Source organism: Aquarana catesbeiana, linkage group LG01 (assembly GCF_042186555.1).
Source record: "Aquarana catesbeiana isolate 2022-GZ linkage group LG01, ASM4218655v1, whole genome shotgun sequence".
Classification (NCBI taxonomy): Eukaryota; Metazoa; Chordata; class Amphibia; order Anura; family Ranidae; genus Aquarana; species Aquarana catesbeiana.
In genome coordinates, this window is record NC_133324.1 from 967098175 (window position 1) to 967118344 (window position 20170).

General features: G+C 47.0%; 1 protein-coding gene across 1 annotated transcript in view; it reads right to left on the minus strand.

Annotated features, from left to right (window-relative positions):
* The window catches only part of LOC141128817 (uncharacterized), a 40606-nt gene extending 28147 nt beyond the window's left edge, over positions 1–12459 (minus strand). The window contains exons 1-3 of the mRNA XM_073616355.1: positions 12379–12459; positions 6271–6511; positions 1835–2091 (exon numbers count right to left, since the gene is read on the minus strand). Of these exons, the coding sequence (XP_073472456.1) occupies positions 1835–2091; positions 6271–6511; positions 12379–12459 (579 nt within the window). The remainder of the gene's footprint in view (positions 1–1834; positions 2092–6270; positions 6512–12378) is intronic.
* Positions 12460–20170: the final 7711 nt, after the last annotated feature.

The window sequence follows — 20170 nt, forward strand, 5'->3', positions numbered from 1 at the left end:
GACCTCCGATGTCTGGGCATTTATTACTCCCACTGACCTCCGATTCCTGGGCATTTATTACTTCCACTGACCTCTGATTCCTGGGCATTTATTACTCCCACTGGCCACCGATGCCTGGGCATTTATTACTTCCACTGACCTCCGATTCCTGGGCATTTATTACTCCCACTGACCTCCGATGCCTGGGCATTTATTACTCCCACTGACCTCCGATGCCTGGGCATTTATTACTCCCTCTGACCTCTGATGCCTGGGCATTTATTACTTCCACTGACCTCCGATGCCTGGGCATTTATTATTTCCACTGACCTCTAATGCCAAGGCATTTATTACTTCCACTGACCTCCGATGCCTGGGCATTTATTACTCCCACTGACCTCCGATGCCTGGGCATTTATTACTCCCTCTGACCTCCGATGCCTGGGCATTTATTACTCCCTCTGACCTCCGATGCCTGGGCATTTATTACTTCCACTGACCTCCGATGCCTGGGCATTTATTATTTCCACTGACCTCTAATGCCAAGGCATTTATTACTTCCACTGACCTCTGATGCCTGGGCATTTATTACTCCCACTGATTTCAAATGCCTGGGCATTTATTACTCCCACTGACCTCCGATGCCTGGGCATTTATTACTTCCACTGACCTCCGATTCCTGGGCATTTATTACTTCCACTGACCTCCGATGTCTGGGCATTTATTACTCCCACTGACCTCCGATTCCTGGGCATTTATTACTTCCACTGACCTCCGATGTCTGGGCATTTATTACTCCCACTGGCCACCGATGCCTGGGCATTTATTACTCCCACTGACCTCCAATTCCTGGGCATTTATTACTTCCACTGACCTCCGATTCCTGGGCATTTATTACTCCCACTGACCTCCGATGTCTGGGAATTTATTACTCCCACTGACCTCCGATGCCTGGGCATTTATTACTCCCTCTGACCTCCGATGCCTGGGCATTTATTACTTCCACTGACCTCCGATGCCTGGGCATTTATTATTTCCACTGACCTCTGATGCCAAGGCATTTATTACTTCCACTGACCTCCGATGCCTGGGCATTTATTGCTCCCACTGACCTCTGATGCCTGGGCATTTATTACTCCCACTGATTTCAAATGCCTGGGCATTTATTACTCCCACTGACCTCTGATGCCTTGGCATATATTACTCCCACTGACTTCAAATTTAATACGCCCACTGATCTCCGATGCCTGGACATTTACTATGCCCACTGACCTCCGATGTCTGGGCCTTTATTACGCCTACTGACCTCCGATGCCTGGGCATTTATTACTTCCACTGACCTCCGATGCCTGGGCATTTATTATTTCCACTGACCTCCGATGCCTGGGCATTTATTATTTCCACTGACCTCCGATTCCTGGGCATTTATTACTTCCACTGACCTCTGATGCCAAGGCATTTATTACTCCTATTGACCTCCAATGCCTGGGCATTTATTACACGTACTGATGCCGGGGCATTTTTTTTCATTCCACTGACCCCCAAAGAGTGTAATGGATAATGACCTGGTTCTTTTTTAAAAGCTTGAGAATCCCTGCTTTAGGCTGTTGGTATCCATAGAAAGTTTTCAAGAAATCCTTGTTACAATTCAATGTCTCTAAGTCATCGATATACCCAGACGCATAGTCAGGAGTCTGAGAGTAATATTGTTCTGTGATATCTCGGCAGCATGATGCCATCTCACTACACCTATCTGTTTTATGAAGGCCCCAGGGGGCTGTTATTCTGAATACATACCAGAAGTAAATAGTCGAATGAGTACATAAGTAATTATATTATAATAATGTAATGTTACCTCTGTGGTTTGGATGTGGAAGGCATCGCCTGCTACCAAGTGGCGAAGGATATAAGTTTGCTTCTGTCTTTGCATCCTTCTGTTTCTTCTCATCTCCAGCTTCTTATTGAACTGGGCTTGTTTTTCTTCTAGAGCTTTACTTTCCTTCTCAATCTCCTCCTGAATCCTCCTCTCTCGCTCAATCTGCCGCTGCCTCCTCCTCTCTTCTTCTTGAATTCTTCTACTGTCCATCTCCTTTCTGTCTTCCTCTTGTTTACCTTTAAAAGAGGACATTTCATATAATGAGAAACCTCTAAATGGTGAGGCACTGCAACCCATGGTGGGACTTGATCAGTTCTTACCCACCCACACTTGATGACTGTAGTTCTCATTTTTTAAGAAAGGCTCCTCTGTGTGATTTGTGTCTCTTCATTTAGGCCCGGGGGCACTGCCACCAAAATACCTTGGGACTAAAGCTCTAGTTGTTTAGGAAGATGCCTCCTTTTGGTATTGAGGCCTGTGGACACTTTATGCAAACACAACTGTCTACGGTGAATTGATAAGAAAACTGTTACAAATATTTTTGAACTACTACTTTTGCGTGTCAATTTAGGCCCAGCACTAAAAAAGTCTTTATGAGTAAAAATTATCAAAAAATGTTGGTTGGGGTGCTGATGTTTAACAGCAAATTGTAGAAAAAAAAATTAATTCAAATTCAAAATATTTAAATTCCAGAGCCAAATATGCTCTACCAATTTGAGTGGGCCCCCTAAAAACATGCTGTTCCATAACACTAACGTTAAAGCATCCCTACACCTGTAAATTAAAGGGTTTGTATATTTTACAACTCAAGCTCTTGTAGGGTGACTGCTATCATTTAAAAGAGCAGGGCTGGGTGGGGGAGTGGCTGCTATCATTTGAAAGAGCAGGGCTGGGTGAGGGGATAGCTGCTGTTATTTTAATCGAGCAGGGTTGGGCGGGAGAGCGGCTGCTGTCATTCAAAAGAGCAGGGTTGGGCAGGGGAGTGGCTGCCCTAATAAAAAAGAGCAGGGCTGGGCAGGGGAGTGGCTGCTATCATTCAAAAGAACAGGTCTGGGTGGGGGAGTGGCTGCTGTAATTTAACAGAGCAGAGCAGAGCTGGGCAGGGGAGTGGCTGCTATAATTTCAAAGAGTAGGTCTAAGTGGGGGAGTGGCTGCTGTTATTCGAAAGAACAGGTCTGGGCAGGGGAAGGGCTGCTGTCACTTAACAGAGCTTGGCGAGGGAGTGGCTGCTGTCATTCAAAAAACAGGGCTGGGTGGTGGAGTCCCTGCCCTCATTCAAAAGAACAGGGCTGTGTGGGGTAGTGGCTGCTGTCATGCAACAGAGCAGGAGCTGGGAGGGGGAGTTGCTGCTATCATTTAAAAGAGCAGGGCTGGGCGGGTGGGGGGGGGAGTGGCTGCTATAATTTAAAAGAATAGGGCTGGACGGGGGATTGGCTGCTGTAATTCCACAGAGCAGGGCTGGGCAGGGGAGTGGCTTCTATCATTTTAAAGAACAGGGCTGGGTGGTGGATTGCCTGCCCTCATTCAAAAGAATAGGGCTGGGTGGGGGAGTGGCTGCTGTCATTCAACAGAGCAGGGGCTGGGAGAGGGAGTGGCTGCTATCATTTAAAAGAGCAGGGCTGGGCGGGGGGGGAGTGGCTGCTCTAATTTAAAAGAATAGGCCAGGGCGGGGGATTGGCTGCTGTCATTCAACAGAGCAGGGCTGGGTAGGGGGGTGACTGCTGTCATTCAAAAAAGTAGGGCTGGATGGGTGGGCATGGTTGCTGTCATATAAAGCAGCAGGGCTGAAATAGGCTGCCAAATTGACTACGCAAATACAGGTACGCTGTGTGTCGGCATGGCATCCTGTACATCTGAGCACCATGCCCAGGGACATGACAACACCAGCACAGACCTGCTTCCATGCTTGGTGTAGTCAGATTCGAAATATTTAAATTCCGGAGCCAAATATGCTCTACCAATTTGAGTGGGCCCTCTAAAATCATGCTGTTCCATAACACTAACTTTAAAGTATCCCTACACCTGTAAATTAAAGGGTTTGTATATTTTACAACTCAAGCTGTTGTGACAATGAGCGGCCCTATCACTGTGGGAATATAGGAAAATGTGACACATTTTAGGGGTTAATGCAACGTTCCAGACTAATGTTTCTGGTCAGAGAAAGATGTGCATTTGGATTTCTTCAGATGCTGTAGTTCTGGATCAGAACTTTCAATCCTGTGTCTGGGTTTTGCTAGGTGCCTGCAACCTGTCTGAATATATAGGTGTGCAGGGTCGTTATATACTCAGATCTGAGGATAGCTCAGAGCTTCCAGTTTGGAGACTGTTTCCCAGTGTGGGTCTCACACAAGGATCAGAGGGCCCCAGCCAGGAGCTATGAAACAGAGGGTCTCACCCAGGGTTCAGAGGTGCCCCAGCCAGAAGCTAAGAGAAAGAGGGTGTCACTGAAGGGTTAGAGGAGCCCCAGCCAGAAGCTAAGAGCCAGGAGGTCTCACCCAGGGGTCAGAGGAGTCCCAGCCAGAAGACAGGGGGTCTCACCCAGGGGTCATAGAAGCTCCAACCAGAAGCTAGGAGACAGATGGTCTCACTGAAGGGTTAGAGGAGCCCTAGCCAGAAGCTAAGAGACAGGAGGTCTCACCCAGGGGTCAGAGGAACTCCAGCCACAAGTCAGGAGACAGAGGATCTCATCCATGGGTCAAAGGTGCCCTAGTCAGGAGACAGCAGGCTTCGTTCCAGGAGTCAGGTCAGCTCCTATCGTGGGTGTCAGGAGAACCCAATCCATAAGCCAGAGGTGGGCCATGCCGAAGTGATCCAGAAGAGATGGACAACACAGTCAGAGGAACTGGTAAGAGGAGCAGTAATGCTGCCAACAAGGGAGCCAGGTGGCTCAGCATTTTCATTGTGTGGATTTTGTGTGGAAGAAACCCCTGCATGGGCAAAGTAATATGCATGTGAATTTTCCATTTGTTTAACCAGTTCCGGACTGCCCACCGCATATATACTGCCGCAGGGCGGCCCGGCTGCGCAAAATCATGTTGTACATAAAGACATGGATGAGCGAGTTTGGGGTGGAGGAACTTGACTGGCCTGCACAGAGTCCTGACCTCAAACCGATAGAACATCTTTGGGATAAAGTAGAGTAGGGACTGCGAGCCAGGCCTTCTCGTCCAACATCAGTGGCTGACCTCACAAATGCGCTTTTGGAAGAATGGTCAAATGTTCCCATAGACACACTTCTAAACCTTGTGGACGGCCTTCCCAGAAGAGTTGAATCTGTTATCTGCAAAGGATGGGCCAACTCAATATTGAACCCTACGGACTTATGCCCCGTACACATGGTCGGATTTTCCGATAGAAAATGTCCGATCGGAGCGTGTTGTCGGAAATTCCGACCGTGTGTAGGCTCCATCGGACATTTTCCATCAGATTTTCCGACACACAAAGTTTGAGAGCAGGATATAAAATTTTCCGACAACAAAATCCGTTGTCGGAAATTCCGATCGTGTGTACACAAATCCGATGGACAAAGTGCCACGCATGCTCAGAATAAATAAAGAGATGAAAGCTATTGGCCACTGCCCTGTTTATAGTCCTGACGTACGTGGTTTACGTCACCGCGTTTAGAACGATCGGATTTTCCGACAACTTTGTGTGACCGTGTGTATGCAAGACAAGTTTGAGCCAACATCCGTCGGAAAAAATCCTAGCATTTTGTTGTCGGAATGTCCAATCAATGTCCGACCGTGTGTACAGGGCATAAGACTGGGATGCCATTACAGTTCATGTGTGTATAAAGGGAGGCGTCCCAAAACGTTAGGTAATATAGTGTATGTGTGGGTCTATTACCTTTATTTAAATTTTAAACTGAGACCCTTTTACACTTTGTCCCTTACCTTGTATTTGCACCCCATTATAGAAGACACTTACAGTGCATGTAAAGTAGTAGACCTACTCTTTATTCTTTTTAATTTGGGTAAGCCGAAATGCCGTCTGAAAAGATGGCTGCCTCCTCTTACATTTATTTAACCACTTTGAGCCGGCGCCTCCAAGCCCTCTAAGGGGTTTCTGATGCCGGGAGGCGGGGTTTATGATCATGTAACCACTGTGATTGGCTGTCACGTGATTATAAAGCTCCCAATCGCAAGGAACAATTATGAGCTTTCTGTTAGCTGCCGGTAACTGTGCCAAGAGCACGCTATTTCTGCAGGGTGGTACGCAAATATGCGGCCGCTCAGCAATAAAGCCCACCCGCTAAGAGGCCACATATTTTCGTACAGCCGATGTGAAGGGGTTAATGTGACCTTGCTCCATATAGGTACATGCAATGTGGTATCCCATTAGTCAATACCCTGGTATGACCAGTAATGGGGCTCTGCACACAGTAGGAACATTCCCCAATGATTGTCTATGCTTACCATAGTTTGGGCATGTAGGACTATCTCCTCCTTTGTTACTCGTTAGCTGCAATGATGACTTGTCCGCGCCGTATTCCCGGATATAGAAGGTGTGATGGTAGATGCCATTGTAACTTCGATGCAAATCTGCATGGTGACGGGTGTCATCTTGTGACTGATGTCCATATTTCACATAAATATGACTGGGTAAAGCCCACTGATTGATTAGTTTAGTAGACCAAGGACCCACCACGCCATGTTCCTGGAATAAAGCACAACAGAAGCAAAAGTTATAAAGCACATCCAAATGAAAAGAAGTTGTAGAGTTTGCAGGCGTGAATGGGCCCCTTCTCCATGGTAGGGGGTTCCTAACCACCTTTATTGCCCTAGAGTGATGCTTAAAGCCAAAATCCAGCCATTTTACAATGTGATTTTCTATTCATCTTATAAAATACTTTAGATCATACAAAGTCTTTGTGAAGTCAGCAGCTACAAATACTGCAGCTGCTGACTTTTAATAATCGGACACTTGCCTGTCCCAGGGTCCAGCGATGCGGGGGATCGAAGCCCCGCTCGTCTCTCCCTCCACTCGGCGGCGCCGGCATTGTAACTGTGGGCGCCCAGCTGTGGCTTTACAGCTGGGCACCCACTGCGCATGCGCGAGCCGTGCTGCGTGCTGGCCACACAATCATCTGGGACCTGTGACGTGTCCCAGATGATTGCCTAGAGGGCGGGGGGAGAGGTGATCTTCCTTCCGGCGCCAAGGAAAGTGATGTAAGGAGCAGAGGTGAGTAAGGAGGCAGATTACGAGGTACCCCCTAGCAACAGGCATTCAGAGGTGAGTACATTTTTTTTTCCACATGTTATTAATTGTTTTTAATTGAGCTGAAAAATGCTAAAATAACTTTTGGAGTGGAACTCCACTTTAAACAGAGCTGGGCATGGGGAGTGGCTGCTGTCACTCAACAGGGCTGGGCAGGGGGAGTGGCTGCTGTCATTCAACAGGGCTGGGCAGGGGGAGTCGCTGCTGTCATTCAACAGAGCTGGATGGGGAGTGGCTGTCCTTATTCAACAGAGCAGGGATGGGTAGGGGATTGGCTGCTGTTATTTGAAAAAGCAGGTCTGGGCAGGGGAATAGCTGCTGTCACTCAATAGAGCTGGGTGGGGGAGTGTCTGCTGTCATTCAACAGAGCAGGGCTGGGCAGGAGAGCGGCTGCTATTATTTAAAAGAGCAGGACTGGGCGGGGGATTGGCTACTGTAATTCAACAGAGCAGGGCTGGGCAGGGGAGTGGCTGCTATTATTTAAAAGAGCAGGACTGGGTGGGGGAGTGGCTGCTATAACTTAAAAGAACAGGGCTGGGTGGGGGATTGGCTACTGTAATTCAACAGAGCAGGGCTGGGCAGGGGAGTGGCTGCTATCATTTGAAAGAGCAGGGTTGGGCGGGGCATTGGCTGCTGTCATTCAACATAGCAGGGTTGGACGGGGGAGGGGCTGCCCTTTTTAAAAATTGCAGGGACGGGCAGGGGAGTGGCTGCCCTTATTAAAAAGAGCAGGGACGGGCAGGGGAGTGGCTGCTATCATTCAAAAGAACAGGTCTGGGCGGGGGTGTGGCTGCTGTAATATAACAGAGCAGAGCTGGGCAGGGTAGTAGCTGCTATCATTTCAAAGAATAGGTCTAAGTGGGCAAGTGGCTGCTGCTATTTGAAAGAGCAGGTCTGGGCAGGGGAAGGGCTGCTGTCATTCAAAAAAACAGGGTTGGGTGGTGGAGTGCCTGCCTTCATTCAAAAGAGCAGGTCTGGGCAGGGGAGTGGCTGCTATTATTTAAAAGAGTAGGGTTGGGTGGGGGAGTGGCTGCTGTCATTCAAAAGAGCAGGGCTGGGTAGGGGAGTGGCTGCTATCATTTGAAAGAGTAGGGCTAACTGAGGGAGTGGCTGTTGTTATTTGAAAGAGCAGGTCTGGGCAGGGGAATGGCTGCTGTCACTCAACAGAGCTGGGCAGGGGAGTTGCTGCTATCATTCAAAAGCACAGGTCTGGGCGGGGGAGTGGCTGCCCTTATTAAAAAGAGCAGGGCTGGGTGTGGGAGTGGCTGCTATAATTTAAAAGAACAGGGCTGGGTGGGGGATTGGCTACTGTAATTCATCAGAGCAGGGCTGGGCAGGGGAGTGGCTGCTATCATTTGAAAGAGCAGGGCTGGGTGCGGGGATAGCTGCTGTTATTTGAAAGAGCAGGGTTGGGCGGGGCAGTGGCTGCTGTCATTCAACATAGCAGGGTTGGAGGGGGGGGGGTGGTGGCTGCCCTTATTAAAAAGAGCAGGGCTGGGCAGGGGAGTGGCTGCCATCAGTCAAAAGAACAAGTCTGGGCAGGGGAGTGGCTGCCCTTATTAAAAAGAGCAGGGCTGGGCAAGGGAGTGGCTGCTATCATTCAAAGGATCAGGTCTGGGCGGGGGTGTGGCTGCTGTAATTTAACAGAGCAGAGCTGGGCAGGGGAGTAGCTGCTATCATTTCAAAGAGTAGGTCTAAGTGGGGAAGTGGCTGCTGCTATTTGAAAGAGCAGGTCTGGGCAGGGGAAGGGCTGCTGTCATTCAAAAAAACAGGGCTGGGTGGTGGAGTGCCTGCCTTCATTCAAAAGAGCAGGCCTGGGCAGGGGAGTGGCTGCTGTCACTTAACAGAGCAGGGGCTGGGAGGGGGAGTGGCTGCAATCATTTAAAAGAGCAGGGCTGGGCGGGGGGAGTGGCTGCTATCATTCAAAAGAGCAGGGCTGGGCAGGGGAGTGGCTGCTGTCACTCAACAGAGCAGGGGCTGGGCGGGGGGAGTGCCTGCTATAATTTAAAAGAATAGGGCTGGGAGGGGGATTGGCTGCTGTAATTCAACAGAACAGGGCTGGGTAGGGGGGTGACTGCTGTCATTCAAAAAAGTAGAGCTGGATGGGTGGGCATGGTTGCTGTCATTTAAGGCAGCAGGGCTGAAATAGGCTGCCAAATTGACTACACAAGTATAGGTACGCTGTGTGTCGGCATGGCATCCTGTACATCTGAACACCATGCCCAGGGACATGACAACACCAGCACAGACCTGCTTCCATGCTTGGTGTAGTCAGATTCAAACAGGATCTAAGGGGAATTGACAGGATCTTTAGGTATTTAGCAGCAACATAATACATAAAACTATTGCAGGCTGCATTAAGGGCTCATTTACATGGGCAGCTGGGGGGGGGGCAGTGAAAACCAACCTGGATCCAAACAATAGGCGGTGTGTAGGTGTCCAATCACAGCCCAGATCTCTTGTGTTGTTAAACAACACAGAGCTCTGTGCAGAGGGAGTGATCTGTCGAAATGGAGAAATCTCTTAGTAAAAGCAGCACACTGTACACCCATTAGGCACATATTTAACCTCTTTATTGCCCCTAGATATTAACCCCTTCCCAACCAGTGTCATTAGTACAGTGACAGCGTATAGTATTATCACTGATCACTGTATTAGTCACTAGTGATGTCAGCAGGGGCATATCTACCGCAAGGCAAACAAGGCGTTTGCCTGGGGCGGTATTCTCTAGGGGGGGGGGGGCGTCTCCTGTACCGGGATGATATGCAGCTGCAGGCATCACCCAGGTACTGTTTTTTAGAACCGGTGGTCGGCTCTCTTGTAACAGCAATCAGCGTGGCTTACTAGCCTGCTCGATTGCTAATACAAGCAGCAGAAAGGGACGTTCCACCCCCCCTTCGCCTTCCACGGCTCTCCTGCCCCATCAGGACACCCGATCGACCAGACGCCACGTTCGCTGGCTGGCCGGACAGCCAAGCAAAGCCAGGACCGGGTCTGCTCAGCTGTTCGTAACAGTAAAACGGAAGCCATAACATGACATCACTTGCGGTTTACTTGGGAACCATCGGCGCCAGTTTTGAAAAATTTAAAGCATTAAAAAAAACGATCTTTGGGTTTTAAATGCTTTTAAGTGCAGAGGAGGGATTTGGAGTCTTATAGACCCCCCCATCCCTCCATAAAGAGGACCTGTCACCTCCTATTACTGTCACATGGGATGTTTACATTCATTATAGACCCCAGATCTCTCCATAAAGAGGACCTGTCACCACCTATTACTGTCACATGGGATGTTTACATTCATTATAGACCCCAGATCTCTCCATAAAGAGGACCTGTCACCACCTATTACTGTCACATGGGATGTTTACATTCATTATAGACCCCAGATCTCTCCATAAAGAGGACCTGTCACCACCTATTACTGTCACATGGGATGTTTACATTCATTATAGACCCCAGATCTCTCCATAAAGAGGACCTGTCACCACCTATTACTGTCACATGGGATGTTTACATTCATTATAGACCCCAGATCTCTCCATAAAGAGGACCTGTCACCTCCTATTACTGTCACATGGGATGTTTACATTCATTATAGACCCCAGATCTCTCCATAAAGAGGACCTGTCACCTCCTATTACTGTCACATGGGATGTTTACATTCATTATAGACCCCAGATCTCTCCATAAAGAGGACCTGTCACCTCCTATTACTGTCACATGGGATGTTAACAGCGATCGCCCCACATGTGTGAGGTATCACCGCGAATGTCAGATCATGGGCAGTAATTCTAGCACCAGACCTCCTCTGTAGCTATATAGAGGTAACCTGTAAAGACTTTTGAAGCCTCACCTATGGATAGTAAAATTTATGTCGCTTGCCGTCCTTGCACGGGGGTGCGCAATTTTGAATGCGGCTGGGGTGGGACAAATTTAGATGGAGGGGGGAGCCCGATTTTAGTCTTGCCTAGGACAGCACAAGACCAAAATACACCACTGGATGTCAGTGTCAGTTAGTCAGTCCCCCCCCCCCAGTGTCAGTTACTATCGCAGTCCCGTTATAAGTCGTTGATCACCGCCATTAGTAGTATATAAAAGAAATAATACAAATTTCAGTATATATGCACCATAGTTTGTAGACGCTATAACTTTCAAGCAAATACAATCAATATACACTTATTGGGATTTTTCCTTTTATCAAAAAACATGTAGCAGAATAGATTTTAGTTAACTTTTATGAAGAAATTCGATTTTTTTAATCTTTTATTGTATATGTTTTATAGCAGAAAGTAAAAAATATTGTTTTATTTTTGGGGGTCTTTATTCATTTATATATTGCAAAAAATAAAAGAAAAACACAGTGGTGATCAAATACAACCAAAAGAAAACTATTTGTGTGAAAAATATTATATAAATTCTGGTTGGGTACATAGTTACATAGTAGGTGAGGTTGAAAAAAGACACAAGTCCATCAAGTCCAACCTATGTGTGTGATTATGTGTCAGTATTACATTGTATATCCCTGTATGTTGCGATCGTTCAGGTGCTTATCTACCGGTAATAGTTTTTTTGAAAATTATCGATGCTCCCCTCTGAGACCACCGCCTGTGGAAGGGAATTCCACATCCTTGACGCTCTTACAGTAAAGAACCCTCTACGTAGTTTAAGGTTAAACCTCTTTTCTTCTAATTTTAATGAATGGCTGCGAGTCTTTTAAATTCCCTTGTGCAGAAAAGTTTTCTCCCTATTGTGGGGTCACCAGTACGGTATTTGTAAATTGAAATCATATCCCCTCTCAAGCGTCTCTTCTCCAGAGAGAATAAGTTCAGAGCTCGCAACCTTTCCTCATAACTAAGATCCTCCAGACCCTTTATTAGCTTTGTTGCCCTTCTTTGTACTCGCTCCATTTCCAGTACGTCCCTCCTGAGGACTGGTGCCCAGAACTGGACAGCATACTCCAGGTGCGGCCGGACCAGAGTCTTGTAGAGCGGGAGAATTATTGTTTTATCTCTGGAGTTGATCCCCTTTTTAATGCCAATATTCTGTTTGCTTTGTTAGCAGCAGCTTGGCACTGCATGCCATTGCTGAGCCTATCATCTACTAGGACCCCCAGGTCCTTTTCCATCCTAGATGTTCTCCCCCTAGCGAGTAGATTGCATGACTGTCCAATTGCCAGTTAAAGTAATGCAGTGCTGAATAGCAAAAAATGGCCTGGTCATGAAGGAGCTAAAACCTTCCAGAGCTGAAGTGGTCAACAACAAATCTCACAATCTGACAAATGTGTGTACATAATCAGGTGAACTTACCTTGACACTGTTCAGTGCAACTTGGTATGAATAGCAGTAGGAAAAATGATAGGGGGTCTCATTTTTAATTGTTGCAGACATTTTTCTTCTCCCTTCCTGGTGATGGAGGATAAGTGACCTCTGGTCTGTCTAAAATTCAGATCCAGGACATGAGAGAACGGAGTTCACTTAGTGAGACTCTGGAAAGGAAGGGTGAAAGAGGAGATGGGTGGATGGGTGGAAGAGGAGATGGGTGGATGGGTGGAAGAGAAGACGGGTGGGTGGGTGGATGGGTGGAAGAGGAGATGGGTGGAAGAGGAGATGGGTGGGTGGGAGAGGAGATGGGTGAAAGAGGAGATGGGTGGATGGGTGGAAGAGGAGATGGGTGGAGGAGGAGATGGGTGGATGGGTGGAAGAGGAGATGGGTGGAGGAGGAGATGGGTGGATGGGTGGAAGAGGAGATGGGTGGGTGGATGGAAGAGGAGATGGGTGGATGGGTGGAAGAGGAGATGGGTGGATGGGTGGAAGAGGAGATGGGTGGGTGGATGGATGGGAGAGGAGATGGGTGGAAGAGGAGATGGGTGGATGGATGGGTGGAGGATTCTCCCTCACCTCTTGCTCCAGTGACGAATATAAAATTTTAGATTTCCCATCATTCTCTCTGTGACAATGGTCGTCACAGAGGCTAAATCTCCCCTACGGGAACACATACAAACCTGAACAAAAGGGCCTAATCCTTCCCTACTCCATCCAAAGCTTTCGAAACCACATTGCCTTTTCTAAACACTTTAACCACTAGCTGCCCAAACAAGTTCTTACATTTCTCTCATTTAGGTAAACAGCTGCATTTTTTTTATTAGTTTATTATTTAGAACACCCAAATATTATAGATTTTCTGAAAGCAAAGGCCCTGGAAAAAAAATGCTGGTAGTTGCAATTTTTTATGTCACACAATATTTGTGCAGCCATTTTTCAAATGCATATTCTTTGGTAAAAATACAGTTTAAACTACTTGCTGACCAGGCCTTTTCTGGAACTTTAAAATTAGTTTAAATTAGTATTTTTTCCCTAAATTGCGCTTGAAAGAATGCTGCGCAAATACAGTGTGACAAAAAATATTGCAACTATCGGCAATTTATTCTCTAGGGTCACTGCTAGAAAAAAAAAATGAAATTTATATATATATATATATATATATATATATATATATATATAATATTTGGGGGGGTTCAAGTCATTTTCCAGCTAAAAATACTAATGTAAACTAATTTTAAAGTTCCAGAAAAGACCTGGTCAGCAAGTAGTTTAAATTGTATTTTTACCAAAGAATATGCATTTGAAAAATGGCTGCGCAAATATTGTGTGATAAAAAATTAAAAAATTGCAACTACCAGCATTTTTTTTCCAGGGCCTTTGCTTTCGGAAAATCTATAATGTTTGGGTGTTCTAAATAATTATCTAATTTAAAAAAAAAATGCAGATTTTTACATAAATGAGAGAAATGTAAGAATTTGTGTATGAAATGCAAGAATTGGGCTAACTTTAGTGTTTTATTTTTTTTTTCAATTCATTAATTTGTATTTTTTCCCCAAACAAATTGCGTTTGAAAGAATGCTGCGCAAATACAGTGTGACAAAAATATTGCAACAATCGGCATTTTATTCTCTAGGGTCACTGCTAGAAAAAAAAATTAAATATATATATATATATATATATATATATATATATATTGTAATAGTCCCTGTCACTGGGAAAAGGGATGGGATCTCTAACCCTGTGTCCATGTCTTATGGAGAGCCAGCAGGTTGTGTGCCCAGGTGCACACAGCCCATATAACAAGGGGCTAGTGAGAGCAGAATGTGGAGGAAGGTGGAGTGTGTGTAGCTTGTTGCTACTGCTGTGTGAAGACAGACCTGTGTCTGGAGAGTGGTCTGCCCTGTGGGAGTCTGCAGCCTATGTAAAGGGGATTCTTTGCCCAGGGACTGGGAAAGGCTGGCCAGCCTTGAGAGTCGGGGAGACTGAGGAAGCCAGTGAGTCCAGGGGGCTGTAAAGAATTGGCAAATCTGTTGAGAGCAAGCAGAGGAACTGCTGACAAGAGAGCCAGGTGGCTTGGTATGTTTTCCTTATTTTTGGAGTGCTTAATGAAGTTAAACCCCTGCGTGGGAATCCTGAATGGACCTTTTTGCTTTTGTTTTTCGGTTTAATAAACGTGGGCTACCAGGCCCTTAACTATAATGCCTGTCTGAGGTATACTCACTGCACTAAAAACGCATTTATCGCTTGAGCTAAATACCCCAAACATTACAAGTGGTGTTCGAATGCGGGCAGACAGACGGTGAAGTCCGGGTCTCTGCGCCAGTAGTGAGTCATTTCAGGAATTGCTGCTAGCGGTGTGTGGCAGCCAGGCAAACTGCATTGCGCAGAAGTTAAATTGATGAACTGTGTTTGTGTGCATGAGACAGCACAATCTGTGTGTGCACTGTGCAGGTGAGGAAAGCTTGCATGAAGTGAAAAGCAACTTGCTTTAAAGTAACAGTGCTTCATTTTTTGCTGGAAAGCGCAAAAGTGTGGTGGAGTGACTGCAGAGATGAAGCAAGAGTTTGAGCCTGCCGGAGAACATTGCAGACTGTTTTTTGCTACACTTAAAGGGGAAGTGCATGCTGTTGCCCCTGGCAACGCTGGAGCAAGCAGGCCAGCTATTAAGGTGCAAAGTCCCAAGCTTACAAGAGGATGCAATTTGGGAAGCCCTGTCAAGGCTCTGAAGCAAGAGCGCTGTTTTCGGTGCAGAGAGTGGGGGCATGTTATCTCCAAGTGCCCTTTGTCTCAGTCTCCAATACAAGGCGACACGGCCAGACAGGGGTCTGCAACAATGTTTAGAAAGCCTGATTTAAGTCCCAGGAGTGTCCAAAAGGCTTATCAGAAGTTTGACAAGTATGTGGTTGCCCGTAGCAATGGCAGTGATGTCAAGTCTGTGGACTACGCGAGAAACGTATTGCCGACAGAGGATCGTGGCATGTTTAAAGCAACAATGCTTCAAGGAGCGCAAAGTCGCTGCTTTTGGGAGAGTCAGCAAAGTACAGCTGGAAGAGTGCCATCTCCCTTAGCAACAAGGGATCGGGTGTTAACCGGAAGGAGGAGATACAGTGGAGATGTGGAGCGGCATCCCATTAAAGATATGTGTAAAAATGTACCATGCCTGGAATGTGGTCAACTGGGGCATGAAATTTTTTCTTGTCCCAGGGTATGGAACATGCCTGGAGATGTGGTTACTGGGCAGAAGTCTTTGTCTGCAAGCCCAGATTTTTGTGCAAACCTATTTTCAGTCACCTCTGGCAACAGTGAGGAAGTACCTGTTGTGCCTGCAGGGGGTGCTAAGGAGTCAGAAGTGGCTGCTGCAGTTTCATCCCATGGCCACCAGGGAGAGTTAGTCAGTAAAAGTGCGATAAAGGATAGACAACGTACTCAAATGAAGCCAGAGTTACCTGCTACAGATTATGGTAAGACTGTTGCAGTTTGCGGGACTGATCCCAGTGAAGTGGGAGTATATCCGGCTGGGAGATCAGCAGAAGTGGTAAAAATGGACTTGCTGCAGTTTGCTACCCCGAGTAGTGGGGAGACACAGGTTGAAGCTCAACCTGCAGCAAGGTTAAGAACTCAAAAAGACTGGACCCTGTATGTACCTGGTGTAATCCACCAGAGTGCTGGAAGTGGTAACCTAGGGGTGACCAATACAGTTTGTGTGCCAGGTTCCCTAGTGACAGGTGCTACAGAGATGCCCAGGGAAACCTCCCAGGAGCCCGCAGTGGTGAGGCACATGGTTTCCCAGGACAACTGTGGAGCCGCCCTAGTGGGCAAAAGAATGCCTTTGGAGAGGAAGGGTGGTGTGCTGAGCGTTACACGGGGTGCTGTGTGTTCTGACCAAAAACAGCCTGTTAAAGCTTATAACACTGCTATGTCTATGGCTGATGATACATGTACTTATTGTGATGTATTCAAAAGTAATGATGATGTTGAAAAGTGTATTACTGACAATGTTGATGGTTTGGTGTCTCCCATGGTAACCACAGGTAGTGCAGCAGAGTTGTCCCAGGAAATCTCAGGAGGACTCCCAGTGTTGGAGCCGGCGGGGCTCCAGGACAGCTCTGATACTGCTCAGGTGGAAAACAATGGGAAAATAGCTCAAATGAGGGAGTATGTATTATCACAATCTGATGTGGTTGACAGTGACTGGTGCAGATTGTCTGCTGCTAAACCACTCTGTCCACCTGTGTCTCCATGGGCAGAGGGAGCAGTGCTACAGAGTGCTGATGACTGGAGCACAGACAGGATAGACTGGGATAGTCTCGCCATTAAGGTGATAGCGTGGTGGAAAGAAATTTCTGAAGGTAATAGTAAGCTGGACACTATTGCTGCTGTGACAAATGGAGAGGCTGCAAAGCCAGTAGACACAGGTGCGTTGGCTGTTGCAGAACTTAACCCCCTCCAGGCGGAAGGATCGGAAAAGGGCGCATATATAGCAGAAGTTTTGTCCACAGCAAAAGAGATGAGTCATGTTGAGTGCCAGGATGATGGGATAATGGATAGGGACTTGGAAGGGCTCAGTGTTGCTGAAAATGAGACAATGAGTGTGACACATGCATTTAGCGGTGCTCATTGGGAGCCGCAAGTTTTGTCAGTGGCCTCTGAGGTGGAGGTCTCTTTGAGTGTCTCAGCCTCTCAAGCCTTAGCAAATGAGCCCCTCCACGTCGTTAGTAAGGGAAAAGTCCCTAGAGTTCTGTGTTTAGATGTGGCATGTCTAGAAATAACTGAGATGTTGTTGGAATTGGTGAAAATCTTTCCGCTGTATACCTGCATGTATCCACCGCAGATGGGCGACCTGGTACTGCGTAGTACCAATCAGTGGAGACACGTGGTACAGGCGATGTTAAGCAATGTTGATAAAAATTGGTTACTGCAATGTTGGTTACTTTTGCAGAAAGTGGTCTCGCAGTTCTCTGCGAAAATGCTTCCAGCGACAGTTATGTGCGGAAGGCGTTCAGGGGAACTGCTAAAGGAATCAGAAATGATAGACATAGTAGAAGTCTCTCCGTATGCTGGTGTGATGAGGTGCATTCCTGCTGGTGCGATCCGAGGTGCAGCTGAGCAGTGGTTGGTACATGGCGCGTGTGCTGTCTCACCCGCTAGACCTCGTGAAAGGGAAGGGCCCGGAAAAGACGCAGCAGTAGTGGGAATTCAATCCATCACTCGCAGGGAGGTGCAGTTTGAGGTACCCGGAGACACTTTGACAGGAAATGGCAGTGTTGGTAACTGTAATGAAAAAGTGTATGAGAAGCACTGTAGAGCACTGTCGGACAACTCAGAGGTATTGGTTGAGGTACCAATGGACACAGAAATGGTTAAAGAGATTGGTGTGGAAAAATGTGGCGCAAAATGTGTGTTGGTAGGACAGTCGCTATTGGAGTGTTGGACAACCGGGAGCGATGTGAAACTGCGGGAATGTCCCATAGGGAGTAACTGCTTGCCTGTAGATGGTCCCTCCCTAGACCCTGTCCTAGCAAACCAGGTGACAAGAGGTCTTGATGATGATGATGATGATAATATTGAATTAAATAACCCCTTGTGGAACATTGCTATCGAGGTTAAACAGAAGTATGTGGTGTTGATCTCAGATGATTTGGTTGCCAAGGGTAACCACACAGGGGTTAGTGAACCTGATAAACAGATGTTGTTGGTTAGTGTTGCGTCAGGTAGTGAGAGGGGTCAGTCCCTGACAGATTTCATGGAAATGGGTCCCCAACAGTCCCAGGAGAGTAGGTCTGTGGGAGGGAAAAGGAGGATCCTGTGGCCAGAAGGTGGAAGGGATAGAGAGATTAGTGGGAGCCCATGGTTCAAGGTGAAGTGCTGGTGGAAACATACCCGGAAAAAGAAATGGGCCTACGCAGCGAATGGCTGGCACAGAGGTGTCCCATTCTTAGTGACTGGTTTATGTGTTCCTCCCTCCGGTGCGAAACAAGGGGGGAGTATAGGGAAATGTAGGACCCTGTTAAGATCCAGGGTGGGACGTACCTGGAAGCGCACCCGGAAAAAAGGTTGGGCCTACGTGGCTGACAGCCAGCACAGAGGTGTCCCAACCATGACGGGTGCTGGTGTTCCTCCCTCCGGATCGAAACAAAGGGGGGGGATATGTAATAGTCCCTGTCACTGGGAAAAGGGATGGGATCTCTAACCCTGTGTCCATGTCTTATGGAGAGCCAGCAGGTTGTGTGCCCAGGTGCACACAGCCCATATAACGAGGGGCTAGTGAGAGCAGAATGTGGAGGAAGGTGGAGTGTGTGTAGCTTGTTGCTACTGCTGTGTGAAGACAGACCTGTGTCTGGAGAGTGGTCTGCCCTGTGGGAGTCTGCAGCCTATGTAAAGGGGATTCTTTGCCCAGGGACTGGGAAAGGCTGGCCAGCCTTGAGAGTCGGGGAGACTGAGGAAGCCAGTGAGTCCAGGGGGCTGTAAAGAATTGGCAAATCTGTTGAGAGCAAGCAGAGGAACTGCTGACAAGAGAGCCAGGTGGCTTGGTATGTTTTCCTTATTTTTGGAGTGCTTAATGAAGTTAAACCCCTGCGTGGGAATCCTGAATGGACCTTTTTGCTTTTGTTTTTCGGTTTAATAAACGTGGGCTACCAGGCCCTTAACTATAATGCCTGTCTGAGGTATACTCACTGCACTAAAAACGCATTTATCGCTTGAGCTAAATACCCCAAACATTACAAGATATATATATATATATATATATATATATATATATATATATATATATATATATATATGTGTGTGTGTGTATAATATTTGGGGGGTTCAACTCAAGTCAAAAATGACACGTTTCGGCAATAGCCTTAGTCATAGCTACGACTAAGGCTATTGCCGAAATGCGTCAGCTTTATTGTTTTATTGTCACTCTGTTGTACCAATAAACGACACTTCAAGGATTACAGTTTTGCCAGCTCTCCTTATATCTCTGCAGGGGTCCCCAAGGGGAGGAGGGCTCTGGGGACCCTGATGTCTTTCTTTATTACGCTGTTATGGGCTCTAGCCCCAGATCTTTTGTAGACCTAGCAACGCCCTTGGTTGTGCCAAGAACAATAGTGGAGGTTGTGAGGTATTGCACTTTCAGCCGAACCCTACTCAAATATGTCTCACTTCATGGGACAATGTAAGTGCCAGCAGACTGAAAGTTACTTAGCAAGGTTAACAGAACAGTTAACGCTTTACACACTGAGACAGGGGCTTTTGGAGGGGACTAGGGGCAAACCTCTTACCCACTAATTATGGCCCATGGAGGAGACTGGGGATTTTGTCTCCTTCTCCCAGTCAGAGCATGGAAAAGAGCTTAGTTCAGCCTCTGATCCCATGGAGAAAGCAGATCATTCTCGCTGAACGCTGAGAGCAAGGCTTGGATTCATTCTCTGAAAAAGGACATTAAAGCTTCCCTTCTGGAGTGGATGGAAAGGTGTAATATTAATCTTGTACAGGTTACTAGTCGGAGGAAATATGGTGGCCCTCCTGCAGACTGAGATGGAGAAGACACTACGCTTGGGACATGAATATTTATTAACAATATCCCTTAAGAAATCTATGAAGGTACATTAATTCCACTTTTTCAGACTGCTGGAACAATGTTTGAGCTTTGTCTCATAGACTGCTGTAGACTGGTAATGAACATTCAGAGGTGGGATTCCTGATCAAAGCATTGTCCGAGTGGGCAGTGTCTCGGGTCACCTAGGCTTGTCTCAGTGACTAGTTGTCAATTAGATCACTGTTGGTT